The 20482-nt window shown below is 59.3% G+C and overlaps 2 protein-coding genes across 3 annotated transcripts in view; both read left to right on the top strand.

Annotated features, from left to right (window-relative positions):
• The window catches only part of CUX1 (cut like homeobox 1), a 221664-nt gene extending 219585 nt beyond the window's left edge, over window positions 1-2079 (top strand). For both annotated transcript variants that reach the window (XM_049787851.1, XM_049787852.1), the window contains exons 19-23: window positions 523-606; window positions 841-897; window positions 1079-1159; window positions 1442-1506; window positions 1780-2079. In XM_049787851.1, the coding sequence (XP_049643808.1) occupies window positions 523-606; window positions 841-897; window positions 1079-1159; window positions 1442-1506; window positions 1780-1849 (357 nt within the window). In that variant the 3' untranslated portion in view covers window positions 1850-2079. The remainder of the gene's footprint in view (window positions 1-522; window positions 607-840; window positions 898-1078; window positions 1160-1441; window positions 1507-1779) is intronic.
• Window positions 2080-5655: 3576 nt separating this feature from the next.
• Window positions 5656-19691, top strand: SH2B2 (SH2B adaptor protein 2). The gene is made up of 9 exons (XM_049787900.1): window positions 5656-5714; window positions 12073-12812; window positions 14572-14673; window positions 14921-15012; window positions 15960-16051; window positions 16139-16309; window positions 17319-17527; window positions 18458-18629; window positions 19314-19691. Exons 2-9 carry the CDS (start codon window positions 12102-12104, stop codon window positions 19622-19624), a joined length of 1860 nt encoding a protein of 619 aa, XP_049643857.1. The 5' UTR covers window positions 5656-5714; window positions 12073-12101; the 3' UTR covers window positions 19625-19691.
• The last annotated feature ends 791 nt before the right edge of the window (window positions 19692-20482 follow it).

Here is a 20482-nt window from a genome sequence, read left to right as displayed (position 1 = left end):
ATTGGGGGGTCGAGTGATAGTACAGCAGCATGGCTCACTGGGGTCTGCCAGGAGTGATCCTTAGTGCAGAACCAGAAGGAAGCCCTGAGTACCGCTGGGTGTGACCCCAAAACAAAACCTTCCATTTAAAAAGACATTCCCATTCCATCTCTATCACAAATTGAGGTGAACCACACCTGACTCCCTGAAGCTCACCTCATGGGGAACCCAGGTACCAGGAAACGCTGTGTGACCGACCACAGCAAAGCGGGGAGACGGACCCTGAGTGTGGGTCTCCCAGGACCAGACCCTCAGTCCTTTCCCACAGCGAGACAGAACTGCTCTTCCGCCACCAGAGGGCGCCCCAACCCCGCAAACCGGCTCCAAACTGCGTGGCCATAGAGGGTTCCCCAGCATACCCCACAACCACTGGCACTCCCCCCGGCAGCCACTTCCACATCTTCCTCATGTCTTGTGTGGATCTGTGAACTGAGTCCCTAATGTCCTCTACTGTCCCCCCTTGCCCCCTTTTACCTTCTGCAGGCGGGCAGCAGTGATGACACCGAGATGCGCTACTCCTCCCAGTATGAGGACCGCCTGGACCCCTTCTCCTCCTTCAGCAAGAGGGTACATGCACCCTGAAATGGGGCATAACCAGAGTCCAACCCAGGATGGGGAGAGGTGTGGGGCACCTCCAGGCTGCCCCCGGGAATGTCAGGCCTGGGAGACCAGCACCGAGCTCCCATTGAGCTGCTCACCAAGATGGGGGGGACCCTTGGGTGTCGGCTGAGGGAATGGGGGAGGCCCCAGCCACAGAAGCTGGTTTGACCCCTGTGGGTCCTTTGACCATGTGCCCCTCAGGAGCGACAGAGGAAGTACCTGAGCCTGAGCCCATGGGACAAGGCCACGCTGAGCATGGTGAGTCCCACGGGCCCCTACAGGCTGCACCCAGAAACAGCATCTATGGAAGGTTCTGGAACTGGGCTGCGAGAACCCCATCCCTGAGGCCCAGGTCCCACCCAGCTGCCTCCCGTATCCTCCCCAGCCACCCAGGCCCTCCTCTATATTCTGCACCCCATGGCACCCCCTTGCTCCACAGGGGAAGCTGATTCTGTCCAACAAGGTCGCACGCACCGTGGGCTTCTTCTACACACTCTTCCTGCACTGCCTGGTCTTCCTGGTGAGCCCCGTGGAGAGGCCAGGCCGAACCATCCTGGTCCACTGGAGGGAGGACTGGGGGTGCCGGGGGACTTTGGGAAGAGAATGACCAGAATCTTGGGCACAGAAATCTGCCCACCTGGCACTGAAGGAGTCAGCAAGCCATGGCCCTGCAGGTGCCCCTAACATCCCCAATGGGTTCTGGCTATCTGGTAAGGTGCTCCCAGCAATGCAGGGGGCATTGGTATCTGCAGGGAGTGTGGGTGGGGGGGCCCTCTGCTCACCCTTTCACTGTTACTACTAGGTTCTCTACAAGCTGGCCTGGAGTGAAAGCATGGAGCGAGACTGCACAGCCTTCTGTGCCAAGAAGTGAGGCCCCTGCCCTCCCAAACCTCAGCCCTGCCTGCCTCCTTGACATGGGGGCCTTCCTCTGGGGACTCCTGATCCCTACATGCATGCACACGCCCCAGCTGCCACGTGTTCACACACTCACTCATTCACACACACGCGCCCAGACTCACAGATGCCCGTATGCGTGTGCGCACACACATATTCATTCATACATGCCCAACACTCATACATGTCCACGCATGTTCATGCACATGGTCCCCTTTGCTCAGCCCAGGCTCTTTGTCTCCCCAGGTTCGCTGATCACTTGCACAAGTTCCACGAGAATGACAACGGAGCTGCAGCCGGCGACCTGTGGCAGTGACATGGCGTCTCCTTGGCCCTGCCTCCTCTCCACCCTGCTGCTTCTGCTGTTTCTAAATTCTGAAAACCCTCCCCAAGAAGCCCCTGAGAAACTGCCCCTCCACTGCCACTCCCACCCCCAGGGTGGGACCAAAGGGCCCCTCTGGTCTCTCAGATCAGTCTCTCTGTCCAGACTCTGGGAGCCCTAGTGCTCCCCAGAATCCATCGCCACCCTGCAGAGAGTCCTCCTTTTGGGCTGTCAAATCAGTGCTCCGGACACCCACCCCAGGAAATGGGCTACCCAGAGCAGGGCAGTTTCTCTGAACCCCTTCCTGACTGCTCTGTGATTAAGTTTCTTCTTTAACAAGTTATTTTAGCTTTTAGATAAGGCATCTCCAATGAGCGCCCCCAGGCCCTGAGACCGGTGTGAGGGGTCCAGTGCCCCATACTGACCTGACCATCAGACCGGTGCCCCTAGGGGATCCCTTTAGATTCTTACTTTGCTGTTCGCCTTGCACATTCCCAATAAACATGCTTATTGCAGCCACATTGGTGTCCCAAAGCCTGTGACTGGAGGGGAAGTGGGGGACTGAGGGAGGCTTCAGCACAGATCTCCCTCCCCTTCTCCCACACCTGAGGAGTGTAGACCCTACTCACAAGACATCTATGGCTCCACCTCTGGAACAGGAGGCAGGTTGCCCACTAGAGAGCCTCCTTTTAAAGTGCCCTGAGTGACATCCTGCCCCTCTCTGTGGGAACCTAGCCCAAACAGCCTCGGAGCCCAGAGCTTTACTGAGAGGCCACACGCTGGGGACACAGCCCTATTGGGGGGAGGGGGACTTCCCCCTTGTGATACCTGGTGAACTTCAAAGCCACCCCTCCCCAATGTGCTGCCCACCTGCTGGGGTCCCTGTGCTGCATGTTGTAATCCAGAAGATTCTACTTTTTTCTTTTTGGTTTTTGGGCCACACCCGGTGACGCTCAGGGATTACTCCTGGCTATCACTCAGAAATCGCTCCTGGCTTGGGGGACCATATGGGACTCCGGGGGATTGAACCCAGGTCTGTCCTGAGTCACGCCTTGCCACTGTGTTATTGCTCTGGCCCCAGAAGATTCTCTTAATTGTGCATCTGGGTACCCACTTTTCTGGGCCTCATCTTCAGATTCCAATCCTTTGATCTCTTTAGCACCTCCTGCCTCAGGGACCCCGGTAACCCCCACACTTGTGACCCCCACGAGTCCCATCCTTGTAACAGAGCTGTGATTGGCCAGTCACACCCTGACCCACTCCTGAAACACTCCCTGTCTGCCCCTAGTTCCTCCTTGCGGGAGCAGCTGGTTTCCCGGGGCCCAGGCCCTCACTTCCTCCTCCCTGGCCTGTCCTGAGTCTCCAGCAGTGACCACCCACCACCACGGCTCTGGCTCCAAACCAGGTCAGTCTCGGCAGGGCCAGGCTCCCCCAAAATGCAGGGGAGGGTCTCTGTAGGTCTGTCCTCCATAGCTCCCATCCACTCCAGCTCCCAGGCTGTCTTGTCCCACAGCCCCCTCAGCTATAAATCTCTGGCTGGGGCCCGGAGAGATAGCACAGCGGTGTTTGCCTTGCAAGCAGCCGATCCAGGACCAAAGGTGGTTGGTTCGAATCCCGGTGTCCCATATGGTCCCCCGTGCCTGCCAGGAGCTATTTCTGAGTAGACAGCCAGGAATAACCCCTGAGCACTGCCGGGTGTGGCCCAAAAACCAAAAAAAAAAAAAATCTCTGGCTGGTCATTCACCTCAATCCCAGATCTGGGGAAAGATTTGCCTGTGGGGAACTGAGAGACAGACACCCCAAAGGGCTGGGGTGCGCATTGCAGCAGAAGGTCTGGGTCCTACGCTGGTCTCCTGAGTGCCAAGACCCCTCCCATCCGCAGGGTTTATGTGGTCCTGAGAACATAAGAGTGGGCAGGAAGGGGGCCAGAGATAGCATGGAGGTAGGGCATTTGCCTTGCATGCAGAAGGACGGTGGTTCGAATCCCTTATCCCATATAGTCCCCCGAGTCTGCCAGGAGCGATTTCTGAGCGTAGAGCCAGGACTAACCCCTGAGCACTGCTGGGTGTGACCCAAAAACAAAAACAAAAACAAAAAAAAAGTGGGGCCGGGCGGTGGCGCTAAAGGTAAGGTGCCTGCCTTGCCTGCGCTAGCCTTGGACGGACAGCGGTTCGATCCCCCGGAGTCCCATATGGTCCCCCGAGCCAGGAGCAACTTCTGAGCGCATAGCCAGGAGTAACCCCTGAGCGTTACTGGGTGTGGCCCAAAAACCAAAAAAAAAAAAAAAAAAAGTGGGCAGGAAAAGGCTACAAACAGGCTCAGGACAAGATAGGCCTAGACTCAGTGGCCCTGAGGGACAGCCCACAGCCAACAGGCTAGAAGTGGGGGCAGCCAGGTACCCCTCAAGGCACAAAACTGGGGTAAAATTTGTCTTTTTTTTCCTCGTTTCCTCCCCACTCACCCATGCAAAATGGTTTCAGAAAAAAATCAAAGGCCTCTCTGCAAAGGTCAGAGGTCATAGGGTGGAAGAGGACAAAGATGGAGGTGCCCCTCCCCCCAGGAACTAAAAGGAGGGCTGAAACCAGAACTAGCAGGGGTGAAGCTGCAGAAACTGGGGGGTCAGAGGTCATATGGCGGAAAGTGCCCCAGGCCACTCAAGGTCCAGTCACTGCGGGGCAGCCTTTCTGCTCTTAGGTGCCCCCCTCAGTCTCGAGGACACCTGCTGGGATCGGTGGGGGCTCAGTTAGCCGAAACCCCCAAAGGCAGCAGGAGTGCTGCCCACTAGGCCCAGAGAGGGCTGTGTCCCCTACTCAAGGCTCAGATGGCACGACTGCCCCACCTTTGACCCCAGCAGGAGGTGACCTCAGTTGACCCTGGACCCTTTCCGACAGCAGGACGGGGCGTGGCGTTCGCCCGGGGACCCCGGAGGCCTGCAGCCCACTCCCCGCGCTCCGATTGTCCCCTCGGCGAGGGTTCGACAGCAAAGTGCGCGAGGGACATCCGCCCTACGTCCCTCTGTGCACGGAGGATCGCCACCCGGAGCCACCAGGCGGGGCTCGGCGAAGGGGCGCCTCCATGCCTGGAGCCGGGCCCGCGGAGGGCAGTTTCGAACCCCTGGAGGTCTGGGGACCCGAATCGCAGCCGAGGCCTGGGGCGTTTGTGGGCGAGGCCAGAAACAAGAGATGGGCGGGGCCTCGAGGCGCGGGGCGTGGTCAGAGGCAAGATTGGGGCGGGGTTATATCTGGGGCGTGGTTTGGGAGTGGCTATTCATATAAGGGCGGGGTCCGGAGGCGTGGGCGGGGAGGGTTCAGGAAGGGCCCTGGAGATGCGATACACACGGGCGGGACTACTTAAGTTGGGGCGGTCCCGTGCGGAGCGATACGGAGCGGGGCCATGTCGAGGAGAGCTCTGCTTAGGGCGTGGCTATCTTGGGGGCGGTCCTGGGCGGAGCGATACGGGGCGTGGCCACACGGGGCGTGGCACTCTGGTGGTGGGCGTGGCATGGTTGTATAGGGCCGCCCCTGGGCGGAGCTATGCGGGGGCGTGGCCATCCGGGCGGGCGGGGGGCGCGCGGCGCGGGGCCGGGCTGGCAGCTTCGCGCGGGGCTCGGCCGCCCGGAGAGCGGAGCTGGGGGCCGCGCCAGGCCCCGCGCGGGGAGCAGCGCCGCGCACGAGCCCCGGAGGCGGTGGACGCGGGAGCCCTCGAGGAGCCGCCGCCGGGAGGGAGGGAGGCGGGGCCGGGGCCGAGCCCGAGCCCGCCGCGGGCCATGCGCGGCCAGGTCCCCGGAACCCCGCGGCGGTCGGGGCGGCGCTCGGCGGACTCCCGGGCCGAGCGGGCCGCAGCCGCGCGCTAGATCTCGGTAGGTCTGGCCTGCTCGTGCCTCCCCCGGGCCCGGGGCGGGGGGCCCCCCGCGCGGTGCGTGCGTGTGTGTGTGTGCGCGCGGCCGCGCGTGGCGTCTTTGTGTGCGCGGGTGGGCGGGAGCCTCGGCGAGGGGGGCCCGGGAGGCGCCCCCAAGGGCGGGCGCCGGCGGGGGCCCCGACCCGGAGCTCCGGGAGGAGCAGCTGCGCCCCGATCGCCCCGGCCTGACCCCGCGGCTCGAGAGGGCGAGGGTCCCCCGGCCCCTGGCCCCCGCTCCGTCCCGGGCCTTGACCCGCCCACCCCGGGCACCCCCCCTTGAGCCCCCTTTCGGGGTGCAGCGCGGCGCGGCGCCTTTAACAAGGGGCGGACTCGCGCCCCTCCATTCAGTTCCCCGGCCTGGACCATTGATGAACCTGCGGGCAGCGCAGCGCTGGGCTCCCGGGCGCGCCAGCCAGCCAGGTTGGCCGAACCGCGCACAGGCTGGCAGGGATCGGGTCGGGCCACCTGCTACGCACCAAGTCAAGGCTTGGGGGGAGCCCCGTTCAGCGGCCCGGGGTCCCTCAGGAGCAGGCTGCCTGTCGCCGGCTGGAGACCTTGAAATTATTGCTGCAAGGGGGCCAGGTCCCGGGTGGGCCCTACCTTTTGCCCCAATAGCTTCCCTTATCTGTCCGGGAGCTGCGGTGACAGCTGAGCACCCCACAGTTGTTCCCTCCCCATCCTGATCACTGAGCATGTTCTGAGAGCACTCTCGGGGGTGCCCAGAGGAAGGGGGCGTCTACAGGAGTCTGGTTCCACTAGTAGGGGGTTGTCTGAAACTCCCCCGCTACTGCTTCCTCACTCTGGGTTTTGTTTTGGGGGTGTGGCAAAGGTTCTGGGCTCTGCCTAGGGATCACTCCTGCTGGTACTGGGGGCCACCGTGTGTTGGGGATCTTCCCCTCCTGGCTCCTGCTGCTACCGAGGAGCGAGCTGGAACTTCCAGCTCTAGGGTTTAGGTGAAGTACATGGGGGTCCTGGGGTCTCAGCGTTGTCCCCTTGCTGCCACCTCTCTGGGGATGGATGTGAAGTTGTGGGCAAGGGATTTCATTTCTTCCTATCTCTGGCTCTTTTGATTGGAATCTTCCTTTCCTGATGGAGCTGGGAAGCCCCCACCCCAACCCCCAAGAAGGCCAGCGATTCTGGGCCTCAGGGATCAGCCCCCCAGCCCCTAGAGTGCCGCTTCCGAAACTCTGAACTTCATCCCTGACTGGAATGAGGTTGAATGAATGAATGGTCTTAAGTCAGGGTGAACGCACCTACGCGTCTCTCCACCTGGCTTGAGAATCCTGAGTGCAAAGTTTCCGAGTCTGTCCCTTGGGGTCCCCGTGGGAAAGCCCCCAGCACACAGCCCAGGATGCACCTCTTAGGGAGGGTCAGAGGTGGGGCCACCACTCAGGTGGAACATGGGCCCCCAGGGCTTAACTTTTGTCTCTAGATGACTCACTCCGGCTTTTGTCATCATGGCCCTAACTTTGGGGGTTGGTACTAATATTCCCCCTTTTTGGGAAGAAAAAAAAAAAAGATTCAGAAAGGTGAAATGGCACCTAAAGTCCCTCAGCAGCAAGATGCACCACCGCCACAGCCGAATCACCCAGTTCCTTTGTGGCTGCAGAGACTCAACCTCCCTCCCTGAGGCCTCCTGACTGCTGCCCTCCAGGGGTGCTGTTTCCATCTTAGATGCTCCTCACTGGGCTGCTCCTGCCCTGTGCTGGTTCCCAGGGGTGCTGGGGTGCAGGTGTGAGTGCCTCACAAAAGAAAGTGTAGGTGGGCACTGTGTGAGGGCATGGCCCTTCGGCCTCTCTGGGGGAAGCAAAGTTGGGGCTCTATTTCTAGCTACTTCCTGTCTTCACTGTGTGGGGCACACCTGGGGAGTGTGGAGGGACTGGGGGCGTGGGGCCAGCATAGAGGGGCGGTCCTCACAGTGGGAGGGATTCAAGTTCCAGTCAAACAGGAGTGAGCCTTAGAAACTGGGGTGCACCAAGCACAAGGAGGACAGAGAGAGGCCAGGGACTCTGCATGGGCCCCTCTATTTCTGCGTTCCTGGGTTCTCAGACGAAGGGGAGCTGAGAAGTCATGGGTATGTGTGTCCTGCATGAGGCTGAGTAGTGGGGTTGACAGTGGGGGGGGGGGTCAATGCAGGCTGCAGAATGTCTGAGTGAGGGGGATCCCCAGCAGGGAGAGGAAAAAACTGGCCACAGCTGGAGCACTCCCCACCTGTACGCCACCTCCAGGAACTGTCCAGCACAAAGCTCCTGAAGGGAGGTGGGTTCTATCCCAGGCCCTCTGAGCTCCCTTCACCTCTGCCATGTGCCCCCCTGCAGGGACACTCCTGACTCCTCCACTCCCACAGCTGTGACTCCCAGGCTGGTCTGGCACTCTAGGAGTGACCTCTAGAGGAAGTGACAGGTCTGTGTATGGGTCTGCGCCCAGACACCCTGGGGCCTGTAGCTGAGGGTGTCCTCCCAGGTAGGGAGGAGCACGCAGCCTTCTCCACAGCTCCCCTTGATGGCACCCCACTTCCTCCTGGTATCAGAGCCCCTTCTGGAGTGTGGGAAGAGGCAAGTTGGCAGGCCATGGTGGGCTCTGAGGAGAGCATGTATCTGTGGGGCAGGGAGGGCCTCCATTCTCCACGTGACTGCCCTAGCTCTGGTGTGTGGAAAAGGGAGCCCAGAGGCTCTCCCCAACCTGGCCCCTGTGAGCCCCTCCATGTCAGAGGTGTAGTGGAAACGGGGGGCGGGGGGGGGGCGCTGCACCTGACACTGGCTGATCTAGGTTGGGGGCAGCCATGAAAGCTGGGGCCCCCTTTGCTGGGGCCAAGGAGAGATGTATGGAAAACGGAGCATCCTTTAGTATTACACCCCCTTTTCTGTCCCTCATCGGGGCTCCCCTTCCCTGACATAGCTGATGAGCCCCTCAGGATCCTCATCACCAGCCCCAAGTCCTACCCCTGAGAGAGCAGGGCCTAGAGGGACAGCACTGGACTGGGGCTGGGAGGAGACAATGGAGCGCCCCTCAGAGGGCGGAGCACCTCTAAGACCCGAGAACCCAGCTGCAGAAGGAGGGGCCCACAGGGGGACACAGGCAGAAAAAGCCTCCAGCAGAGCATCTGCAGTAGGGGACTGTGAAGTGGGGGGGGCAGGAAGGAGAGACTTTAGTTTCCCCATCTTGTGTCCCCTTTGGTTGCTGGGGAGCTGAGAGGCAGAGAAAGGCCCAGATTGAGCAGTGGAGGGGGCAGAGGAGGGCGCTGGGTGCTGGGTGGTCCGCAGCGTCCAGCTAGAGGGGTGATAGCCAGCTTTGTCTTCATCAGTTCCTCAGCTACAGCAGGGGCTGAAGGGGCACCCCACACCAGGCTCTGGGATTGATGGTTTGCTACCATTAGCGGGGCAGGCAGCCACTCGATGATATTTTAAGGATAGGTCAGGGGACTGGGGGGACCTGGAAGTGCGTGGGGCAACCAGACCACTAGACTTTTTCCAGTTGTCAGCATTGTTTCCATCACTGGAAGGCCCATTGCCTTCTAAACCTCAGATGATGGCAGGCATGGTCTGCCCCCAAGGCTCCCTTTGTCTCCAGCCTGTTCCTCTGAGAGGCGGGTAATGAAGGGAAGTTTTCTGCCTGGCCCTGGCCCCCAGGATCCCTAGCTCCAGCATGGTGTTTTGTGGAGGGGAGAAACCGAGAACCCCTGCATTCGGTGGGCCAGTGTTTTCTATCCTCTCGGTTGTGCTCCCCACAACCCTTGACCAAAGCACGAGGACCCATGCATGCAAAGCAGGCTTCCTGGAAGAAGAGAACTTAGAGCTCAAGGGACTGGAGCAATCAGGCAGCCTGCAGGGGGTTTACTTTGCACGCATCTGACCCAAGCACCCCCTATGGTCCCCTGATCCCCGGCACCCATATAGTCTCCTGAGCTCTGCTGGATGTGGCTCAAAAAAACAAAACAAATTTCTAGTAATGTTTTTCTGAAAGGAGGTCAAGTTTGGGAGTCTCTGAGGTGAGGGGTCTGAGATAAGAAGGTGGGGAGACCACTGGGCAGGGTGAGTGACTTTGATGGGGTTCTCTGGAGGTGAGAAGATACGCCTGTTCTGGTGGCAAAGTCTGGGGAACAGCCCAAAAAATGGGTGGTATTGGGACCAGAGCAACAGGACAGCAGGTAAGGAACCTGTTTATATGACTGACCAGAATTTAGTCCCTGGCATCCCAAATGGTTCCCCGAGCATCTCCAGAAGTGATCCCTGAACATAGAGCAAGGGGCTGGAGCACAATGAGTAGGGCATTTGCCTTGCACACAGCCACCCCAGGTTTGATCTCTGACATTTCATATGATCCCCCGAGCACCAGGAATGATTCCTGAGTGCAGAACCAGGAGTAACCTCTGAGCACCACTGAGTGTGGCCCCCCCAAAAAACCAAACAAGCAACACCTAAGCACAGAGGCAGGAGTAACCTCTGAGCACCACCTGGTATGGCTTTAAAAGCCAAGACTTAAGAAGTGGGTGTTATTGATCCACCCTGAGAAGTGACCTTGAGTCCTAAAGCTGGGGAGAGAATTCTGGTCATCAGCCAGTCGTGTGTCCACTGACCAGTGTGACAAGCCTGCTCATAGACACATATTCATCCACCCATTCATCTACCACCACCCACCCATTCATACATGTACTCATTCATCTCTCGTCCATTCAGCAATTCATTCATACAAACCATTCATGCATTTATTTATTCATTAGTGACCAGAGGTACAGGTCTGCATGTTGCAGACTGAGTTCTATCCCCAGCATCCCATATGGTCCTCGAGCACTGCCAGGAGTAAATCCCTGAGCACTACCGGGTATCCCCAGAACCAAATGAAACATTTATCTCTCCATCTGTTTTCATTCATCTGTTCATCATCTATTCATTCATTCATTTGAGAGTGTAGAACAAGTCATATGCCCAGAATCCCTAACCACATCCACTTCAAAATCCCTGGCATTCTCTGGGGGAAGTGTGGGGTGGGAAAAGACACACCTCCTCAGGAATCGAGGATCCATCACATCCCACAGGGAGAAGCAGTGCATGATTTGGGACTGAACAGAAACTGTTTTTATTCACATGGAGGAAATTATAGAAACCTGGAAGTGTGTGCTCAGTGCTGGGGGGTGGGGAAGGGGACTTGAGCTTTGACCTGGACTGGAAGAAGTTTTCTATTATGATTTTTGAACTGGGGAGGAAGAGCATAGACTGTTCAGGGATGATGCTGGTGAAATGCAGCACCTCCAGGGTGGGATGAGGCTAGGATTAAGAACTAAGAAATGCAATAAAGTGGGGCCAGAGCAGTGGCGCTAGAGGTAAGGCATCTGCCTTGCAAACGCTAGCCTAGGACGGACCACGGTTCGATCCCCCGGCATCCCATATGGTCTCCCAAGCCAGTAGCAATTTCTGAGCTCATAGCCAGGAGTAACCCCTTAGTGTCAATGGGTGTGGCCAAAAAATGCAAAAAAGTGCTTCCACCCTGCAGAGTAGGGGCTTGTGGGATGCTGGGTCAGCAGTGGAGGTCTGAGACCCCGGCATTTTTAAAGATAGTGCCAAGGCACTTGGCTCCTAGTCCCACCCCACACACTCTGGAGTCCTCAGGACATTGAGGTTTGGGGTCACTATGAAGATAAAAATCCTGGGGCTGGATCGATATCACAGTGGGGATGGCATTTGCCTTGCACGCGAACAATTGAGTTTCATATTCGGCATCCCATATGGTCCTCTGAATCTTCCCGGAGTGATTCCTGAGTGCAGAACCAGTAGTAACCACTAAGCGCATGTTTCAGGTGCGCCCCCCCCCCCCCAAATATCCAAGTCCTTCCTTGGTGAACCCAAGGAATGACCTTGAGTTTCCCTAGACAGCGAATATAGCCCTGCCCCCTCCAACTCCCCATGGCCTCTTTTAGGAGGCCACACCCTGTGGTGCACAGGATTATACCTGGCTCTGCTCAGGAATCTCAGGGGACCTTATGGGATGACAAGGATCAAACCAGAGTCTTCCATGTGCAAAACAAAGGCCTTGCCCACTGTGCCATCACCCTGGCCCCTGATGGTCTCTTGTTCAAGGGGAGCATGCCTGCCGATGCTCAGGGATCACCCTTAGCGCCTTGGGGACCCTATGGACACTGGGGAACGAATCCCAACCAGCCACTTGCAAGGCAAATACCCTCTCCGCTGTGCTATCTCTGCGGCATTCATTGGATGTGGGGTTGTTAGGGGGTCTTCCCCCTACAGAAGGGCCCTGAGGGTGGAGCTGTGGAAGTGTCCTCGTGGCCCAGGAAGTCACTGTGGGCTCTGTCTTGTCTCCCACAGCTGCCCGGGGCTGCCATGGGACGGAAGCCATGAACAGTGGTGCCCCGGGCCCCGCTGCCCCGGCCCCCTCGGCCCCCCCAGACTGGCGGCAGTTCTGCGAGTTGCAGGCGCAGGCAGCGGCCGTGGACTTCGCGCACAAGTTCTGCCGCTTCGTGCGCGAGCACCCGGCCTACGACACCCCGGACGCGGGCGCCTCCTTCTCGCGCCACTTTGCCGCCAACTTCTTAGCGGCCTTCGGGGCCGAGGTGCGCCGGGTGCTGGTGACACGGGGCCCCGACAGCACCCTGGAGCCCGCGCCCAAGGCGGTGGCAGCGGCGGCGGCTTTGCATGGCCACTCGCGCAGCTCCGAGGACGTGTCGTCGTCATCGGGCCCAGCCGTGCCCAAGACCCGGGTGCGCAAAGGCTTCTCGCTCCGCAACATGAGCCTGTGTGTGGTGGACGGTGTGCGCGACATGTGGCACCGGCGCGCATCGCCCGAGCCCGACGCTGCCACGCCGCGGGCCACAGAGCCCCAGGCCGAGCCCCGCGACAAGTGGACCCGGCGGCTGCGGCTGTCGCGAACACTGGCGGCCAAGGTGGAGCTGCTGGACATCCAACGTGAGGGCGCGCTGCGCTTCATGGTGGCCGACGACGCGGCCACCGGAGCCGGGGGTGCTGCCCAGTGGCAGAAGTGTCGCCTTCTCCTGCGCCGTGCCGTGGCAGGGGAGCGTTTCCGCCTGGAGTTCTTTGTGCCCCCCAAGGTGAGGCCAGCCACCACCTCACCCACTGTACACACACACACACACACACACACACACACACACACACACACACACACACACACACCAGGGAGTACCTGCTAGGCAGGATGAGGGTACCTGGAGCCTGGGGTATGAGCCAGGCACCACCTTGGGAAAGACCCCAACCACAGCCCAGTTGGGGGGTGTGCCTAGGGGATGCTGGTCTGGCAGAGTTCCCTCCCCCCGCAGGGCATGATTGACACACCTGGGGTGGGGGGATCCCCAAGGCAGGCAGGAATCTGCACCCCAATGTCTGGCTTCAGGCACACCCCAGCCCCTGGCTCAGGATTTAGAAAACCTGCTGTTAGCCTGCCTGCCTCTCTCCCTTGGGAGGTCACTAGCAAGGCCCTGGGGGATGGCTTTGGGGCTCCTCCAAGTGTCTCCCTGTTTTCTCTGGCCCCCAGCTGGAGCATCATAGTCCCCCAGACACTCAGAGAGCTATAGTCTGCCCTAGGCATGTCCACCCCTTCCCCCATCAGAACTGGGCTAATGAACCCCACCAAGCCCTGGGGTCCTTAGAAACAAAGGAATAGCAGCCTTGACCTCCTGCTGGCTGCGCTTTGTACCCCAGAACCACCAGGTCGCACTGCCTCTGGGCCCACTATGCTCCAACCACCCACACCCCTCACTCACTCATCTCTCCGCCCCCATGGTCCTGTATCCGAGACCCTAGTGTTAGATAATGCTCTCTCTCAAGCCACCCTCAGGTTGGGGAGGCAGCAGCTGATACCTCATCCCTCAGTCTCTCCCCACCTCTTCCTTCCTGCTGACTCAGGGGAGCTCAAAGGGCCTATCTATACTGTGGGCCTCAGACACCCCCCTTTTCATGTCATGTCTGAGAGCTGGGTGTGGGAGTGGGGTCCCAGCAGGAGAAGCTCCTTATAGCACCCCAAGGCCTTCAGACTCTTCACAACCCCATGTTCCCACTTCCCTGGCCCTAGGCACCGGCATCTGCCCACTTTCCTTCCCAGAACCATCTCCCCACCTGCACAGTCTCCCCACAATAGCTCCTCATGTCCCTGAGGCCCCCACATAAGCTGCTCAGGCCCAGCTGTGTGGAAGTGATGGGGCCATCTCAGTCATGTTCAGGGGACCATGGGAGCTTGAGTAAAGAACTGGGAGTCTTTGCATGCCAGACTTACGCTCTGGCTCTTTGGCCACTTTTCTACCCCCAGAAACCCATTTTCTGTAGGACCTGATGGGCAACCAGGGCCCCAGCAGAATCGGCCTAGCCAGGGGCCGGCTGTGCCCATCAAGCATTTCTCGATGGCCTGTGCCTGCCAGCTGAGAAAATCTACCCTGGAGCCCTGCTGCACCCTGGGTCCCAGTCTACAAGCCCCATTCCCCACCCTGACACCCCTGAAGGGCACACCCTACCCCACCCCACCCCTGGCCCTGGGTGTGTGGATCAGGTGACCCAGGTGATCCTGCAGAGTCTAAAGCCACTTTCCCAACGTGGTCTTGTGAGATGGGTCAGAATGCCAAAACCCCCAGTGTGGGGGTGCGAAGTAGGGCTCATGACACAGCTCAGAGGTGAGCCCCACAGCTGTGTCCCAATCACCCCTGACTTGCTGTGGGATTGTTGGGGGTGGACAGATCAGTTCCTTGGGAACTCAATCCCATTCCTATCTGAGGATGGGGTGAGGGGACAGGCGCCTCTATAGGGCCTGGGATCACCAGCAGATTGAGGGGCCACTCACTGCCCTTCCTGTGGCCCCAGGCCTCCAAACCCAAGGTCAGCATCCCGCTCTCGGCCATCAGCGAGGTCCGCACCACCATGCCCCTGGAGATGCCAGAGAAAGACAACACTTTTGTGCTCAAGGTGAGTGCTGCCTCCCATGCCTTGACCCATAACCACACATGGGTGTACAGCACCCTATTTGAAGGGGCTATCTATTATGGGAGCTACCATTCTCTGTCCAGGACACTGGCTTGGTTTAGGGATGACACCTGATGGGGATCCCACTGTCTTCAGGGTTGTCACCTCCCTCCCATGGGGAGGCGTGGGGTCCAGCTGCAAGTGGAGGGGTCCAGGGTACTGGCTAGCAGGGACCCCGACACCTTCACAGGTGGAGAACGGAGCCGAATACATCCTGGAGACTATCGACTCGCTGCAGAAGCACTCGTGGGTGGCTGACATCCAGGGCTGCGTGGACCCCGGGTAAGTGCCCTGGGGGGTGGGGAGAACCTGGCTGGCCTCCCCCCAGAGGGACTTATTGGTGGGTCACAGCTGAGCCCAGGGCTGCCAGCCACAAGGACCTGAGGGAAGGTGACTGAGAAACAGGGAGGAGCGGGGGCCGGAGAGATAGCATGGAGGTAAAGCGTTTGCCTTTCATGCAGGAGGTCATCGGTTCGAATCCCGGCGTCCCATATGGTCCCCCGTGCCTGCCAGGAACAATTTCTGAGCCTGGAGCCAGGAATAACCCCTGAGCACTGCCTGGTGTGACCCAAAAACCAAAAAAAAAAAAAAAGAAACAGGGAGGAGCAGGGGATCTCGTGAACTTCAACGAGAGCCTGGTAGCTCCGCTAGTGAGGGGCCATGAGGAGCCCGAGCAGGTGCCAGAGGGGGACAGCAGCAATGAATGAGTCATGCAGCTCTGTCCAGGGGAGGCTGAGCACTCGGTGGCAGATCTGCTAATGGGGTGAGCTGGGCCCCGGGGAGGAGGCCCCCACCCTCTGATTTCTAATTAACAGCTCTGCTTGCAGAGCCCAATTAAAGTGCTGAGCGCCTCCCAGGCCCCCCAAACCCCACAGCGGTTATAATCTCTCCCCGGGCCCCTCCCAGCCATCTGCGCTGTCCCCTCCTGCCCCAGCCTTCTAGAGAGGGCACTCAGTGATCCAGGTTCCAAGCTGGCGGGGTCCCTGACACCCCGTGTCCAGCAGGGGCACCACAGCTCAGGGTCACTGAGCCCGAGGGTGGGACTGGGGACGAACAGCCAATCCGGACTAGTGGGCGGGGCACCAAGCCCGGTGGGGGGGGACGACTAAGCCAATCCGGGCTATTGGGTAGGATCTCTGGCACGCTGCATATCCTAAGCCCCCACCCCAGTCCAATTTAGGGGCGGCAGAAGTGGCTGCTCTGCTCACACTGTATGTTCTCACCCCAAGGGACAGTGAGGATGACGCTGAGCTGTCCTGCACCCGTGGGGGCTGCCTGGCTAGCCGCGTGACCTCCTGTAGCTGTGAGCTTCTGACAGATGGTAAGGGAGGAAGTCCTCCCGAGCTGAAGGAGGGGGGGAAAGGGGCCTGTCTGCCCAGTGCCTCACATCACACCTGTCCCTCTCCAGCAGCAGACCTGCCCCGACCTCCTGAGACTACATCGACCGTGGTGACCGCCCCGTACGGTCGCACTCGAGAGTCAGTGGTGGAGGGCCTGACCCATGTCCCTCTGGAGACCTTTCTGGAGACTTTGGAGTGTCCCAGCGGCTGTGGCAGCAGCGGAGACAGCAATATCACAGGTTCGGGGCCAGGGATGGCCTGCCAACCTGGGTGCCCACTGAGGCCAGGACCATTCTGATGTCTACACACACACACACACACACACACACACACACACACACACGCACGCACGCACGCACGCACGCACACACGCAACACCCATAGTCTATCCCAGTTGACTCTTGGCCCTGTGACCCTGCTCGCAGGAAGGGTTTGGGAGCCTTGGATCAGGGGCCAGGATGAGGAGACAAATTGTTTGTTTGTTTGTTTGTTTTTGGGCCACACCCGGCGGTGCTCAGGGGTTACTCCTGGCTGTCTGCTCAGAAATAGCTTAGCTCCTGGCAGGCACGGGGGCCATATGGGACTCCGGGATTCAAACCAACCACCATAGGTCCTGGATCGGCTGCTTGCAAGGCAAACGCCGCTGTGCTATCTCTCCGGCCCCAGGAGACAAAATGTGATCCAAGCTTTTGTATCTGGGCTAGATATTGGCATGGAATTGGGGCCAGAGTGATAGCACAGTAGGGAGGGCTTTGTTAAGCACACACGACGGACGTGGGTTCAATCCCTAGAATCCCATATGGTTCCCTGCCCCAACTTCTCATGAGTAATTCTGAGTGCTGAGCCAGGAGTAAGCACTGAGCACCACCAAGTGTGGCCCCAAAACACACCAAAAAAAAAAAAATCAACATGTTCTCTGCTCTGTGCCTCAGTTTGCTTAACTAGGGGGGGTGAGGCCAGCTATCTATTTCATTCTAAAATGCTTCAAACTGCATTCTTGGAGCTGGAGAGTGTACAGTGGAAAGGATGCTTGCCATATATGAGGCCAATCCCCCCTTGAATCCCTGGAATCCTGTAGAGTCTCCTTGCAGCTCCAGGAGTGATTCCTGAATGCAGAGTCAGGCGTAACCCCTGAGCACTGCCAGATGTGGCCCCCAAACAACAAAAACTGCATTCCTCATGCAGAACCCTTCCCCCACAGGGAAAAATGTTTCCTATTTGTTCCTCACACGCCCTCTCTATCCCCAGGGGATGAGGGAGCAGAGCTGGAACCAGGGACAGAGACTCAGCTGGAACTATCCGACTACCCCTGGTTCCACGGCACCTTGTCCCGGGTCAGGGCAGCCCAGCTGGTGCTGGCTGGTGGCCCTCGGAGTCACGGCCTCTTCGTCATCCGGCAGAGTGAGACACGGCCTGGGGAGTATGTGCTGACCTTCAATTTCCAGGGCAAGGCCAAGGCAAGTGGCTGCTGGCCCCCGGGTAGGGTGGCAGTGGTCTGACCTACACCCCGACCAGGGCCAGTCCGCCCAGCCCCCATGCCTCCAAACACCTATCACCCTTGCAGTGGCCCCACCATACGCCCCCTATGTGGGATCCAGGCTTCCCTAGGGTGACTGCCTTGGGGACTTTGCCATTCTGGGGTCCCCTCAGAGTAGAGCAGGGGTCCTTTTAGGCTCCTAAGGATAGATTACCCCAGCTACATTTCCTCTTCCCCTCCCCGCCTGACCACAGTACCAGGTGAGGGGACCCTGGAGAGCCAATCAGGAAAGGCGTGGGGGAGTAGAGGGAGCTCTGACCCACCAGCCTAAGCAGGAGGGGACACTGGGCCTGAGAAGCTCAGGGAGGAGCACCTGGAACACAGGAAGTAGAAGGGATGAAGTAGAAAGTAGCAGGACAGAGCAAAGCTGGAAAAGTCTGCACCCAGCAGCTCTGGCCTCCCGGGACACAGTCACTATCAGGCTGTGCTAGAGGGGCCCCCAGACCTCCTGTTTTGGAGTAAGGAAGTTCTCAGCCTGTCCTTGGAAGTGACGTCATCCCTACTCCTCGGAACATCCCCAGGAAGTGGCTGCCCTGGGAGGCAGTCCGGAGCTCACTGATTGGCCTATGCAACTATTTCCTTGCCCTCAAAAAGCACCAGTGGTCACGCCTCCGTGGTCACTCCCATATCCAAATGGTGGCCACAGCCCTGTACCCAAAACACCTATGACCACACCCTACTCCCCTAAAGCACCAGAGACCACAGTGGTCACACCTCTGTGAACATGCCCACACCCCTGCCCACAAAGCACCTATGGCCACTCCCCTACTTCCAAAGCCCCAGTGACCACGCCCCCGTGTCCATAGCACCTGTGGCCACGCCCATAGGACCACGCCCCCTGTGCCCGCAGCACCTGCGCCTGTCGCTGAACAGCCGTGGGCAGTGCCACGTGCAGCACCTATGGTTCCAGTCGGTCCTGGACATGCTGCGCCACTTCCACACGCACCCCATCCCGCTGGAGTCGGGGGGCGCCGCCGACATCACCCTTCGCAGCTACGTGCCGGCCCAGGACCCCATGCCTGGTAAGACAGTCCCCACCAGTCCAGGGCGAAGCTGGTGTAGGGAGAAGTGTGGACAGTGGCATCCCCACCCCAGGAATTTCCTGGGGGTCAGAGGTAGTACCCAGGTATTCCCTAAGGTTCAGCCACAGGAATTCTTCAGGGTGTCAGGGCTAGAGATAGCACAGCAGGTTGGGCTTGCATGAGGACTACTCGGGTTCTAGCCTCAATACTCTCAGTGACTCCCCCAAGCCCATTAGGAATGATCTAGCACCAAAGGCTTTGGTCCCCAACCCAACTAAAAAGAAAGAATTGGGGCCGGATATAACACAGCAGGGAGGGCTTTGCCTTGCATGCAGCTGACCCGGGTTCAATCCCTAGCATCCCATAAGGTCTTCCGAGCCTGCCAGGAGTGGTTCCTGAGCACTAGAGCCAGGAATAACCCTTGAGCACCTCCAGGTGTGGCTCAAAAAGCAAAAAACAAAACAAAACAAAAAAATTGTTGGAAGGATTGGAGGACCGGGCGGGACCTCTGCCAGCCCAATTGAAGGGCGCTGCTCTCTCCACCTAAGCAATGGGAGGTGGGTAAAGCCAGCACCACTTGTTCGGGTTCAGTGCAGTGAAGAGGGATGTGGGAGGACCCCGGATGACCCCCACGCCCTTTGGCATGGTCCTTCCTGCTGGTCTAACGTTCAACCCATGTTGCAGATCCAGGACCCGCACCCGTGCCCGCGCCGCCCACCTGCTGGAACGAGCCTGCCGGCCAACACTACTTCTCCAGCCTCGCCACCTGCCCACCCGCCTCACCCTCAGACGCTGGTGGCGCCTCGTCATCGTCAGCCTCCTCTTCTTCTGCGTCGGTGCCCGGGGCCCCGCGAGCCCCCGACGGCGCCCTGGGCGCACGCAGTCGCAGCAACAGCGCCGAGCGGCTGCTGGAGGGGTCTGGGGGCGCCGACGAACCCCCCGAGGCTGTGCCAGGCCGCGCCCGCGCTGTGGAGAACCAGTACTCGTTCTACTAGCCTAGCGGGGACCCACACTCTTCAGTGAAGACAGAACCGTGATTAAAAAGCCTGTTTTAGGGACTGACCTGCGCTCCTGTGATGCTTCCCAAGGGTAGGGGGCACGGGGCCGGAGAGACCCCAACCCCAGGCGAGTGTCAAGAATTGGAGAATATGGTGCTGGAGCTATAGAAGAGAGGGGAAGGCTTTGCCTAGCATGTGGCTGACCCGGATTCGATCCCCGGCATCCCATATGGTCCCCTGAGCCTGCCAGGAGCAATTTTTGAGTGCAGAGGCCAAGAGTAACCCTTGAGCACTGCTGGGTGTGCCCATAAGACAAAAAACTGGAAAGGGGGGTGGTGGCACAGCCTTCGAGAGACTCCATGGAGACGGAGAAGAGAGCTGTGCCCACTGAGTCCAAATGCATGAGGAGGCGCGCCCCACGCATACACTTAGGAGCCTTGGGCCAGCCTGGACTGGCCTTTTTGCTTCATGCCCAGCCTTCCCGTCCCATAGGATGTCCTGGGTGACCCCTGTGCCCTTGGGTCACACAGGTCGAGCATGACCTGTGACTCAGAAGTGCTGACTGCTCTGGCTCCCATATCCCCGGCTCACTACAGGGCAGGGTGGAATTGCACGGGTTTGAGGCTCTGAGCAGTTGTGATTATTGGGGGGGTGTGGTGCTGCTCTGGGGATGGAAAGAGCTGGTGAGGTTCAGGGATGGGTCAGAGGTGCAGGAATGAGATGGTGGAAGTTTTGGAGGCCTGGAAGGGAGGTGGCAAAGGGTCCTAGACCCCAAGACTCACGCTTTGCACCTGCCCTGCTGGACCTTGGGGAGCACTCGAAGCTCAGGCCTGAAATAGACAGCAGACCAGGTTC

Source organism: Suncus etruscus, chromosome 15 (genome assembly GCF_024139225.1).
Source record: "Suncus etruscus isolate mSunEtr1 chromosome 15, mSunEtr1.pri.cur, whole genome shotgun sequence".
NCBI lineage: Eukaryota > Metazoa > Chordata > Mammalia > Eulipotyphla > Soricidae > Suncus > Suncus etruscus.
The sequence above is the reverse complement of the archived record's forward strand: the minus strand, read 5'-3'. Positions and strand labels throughout refer to the sequence as shown.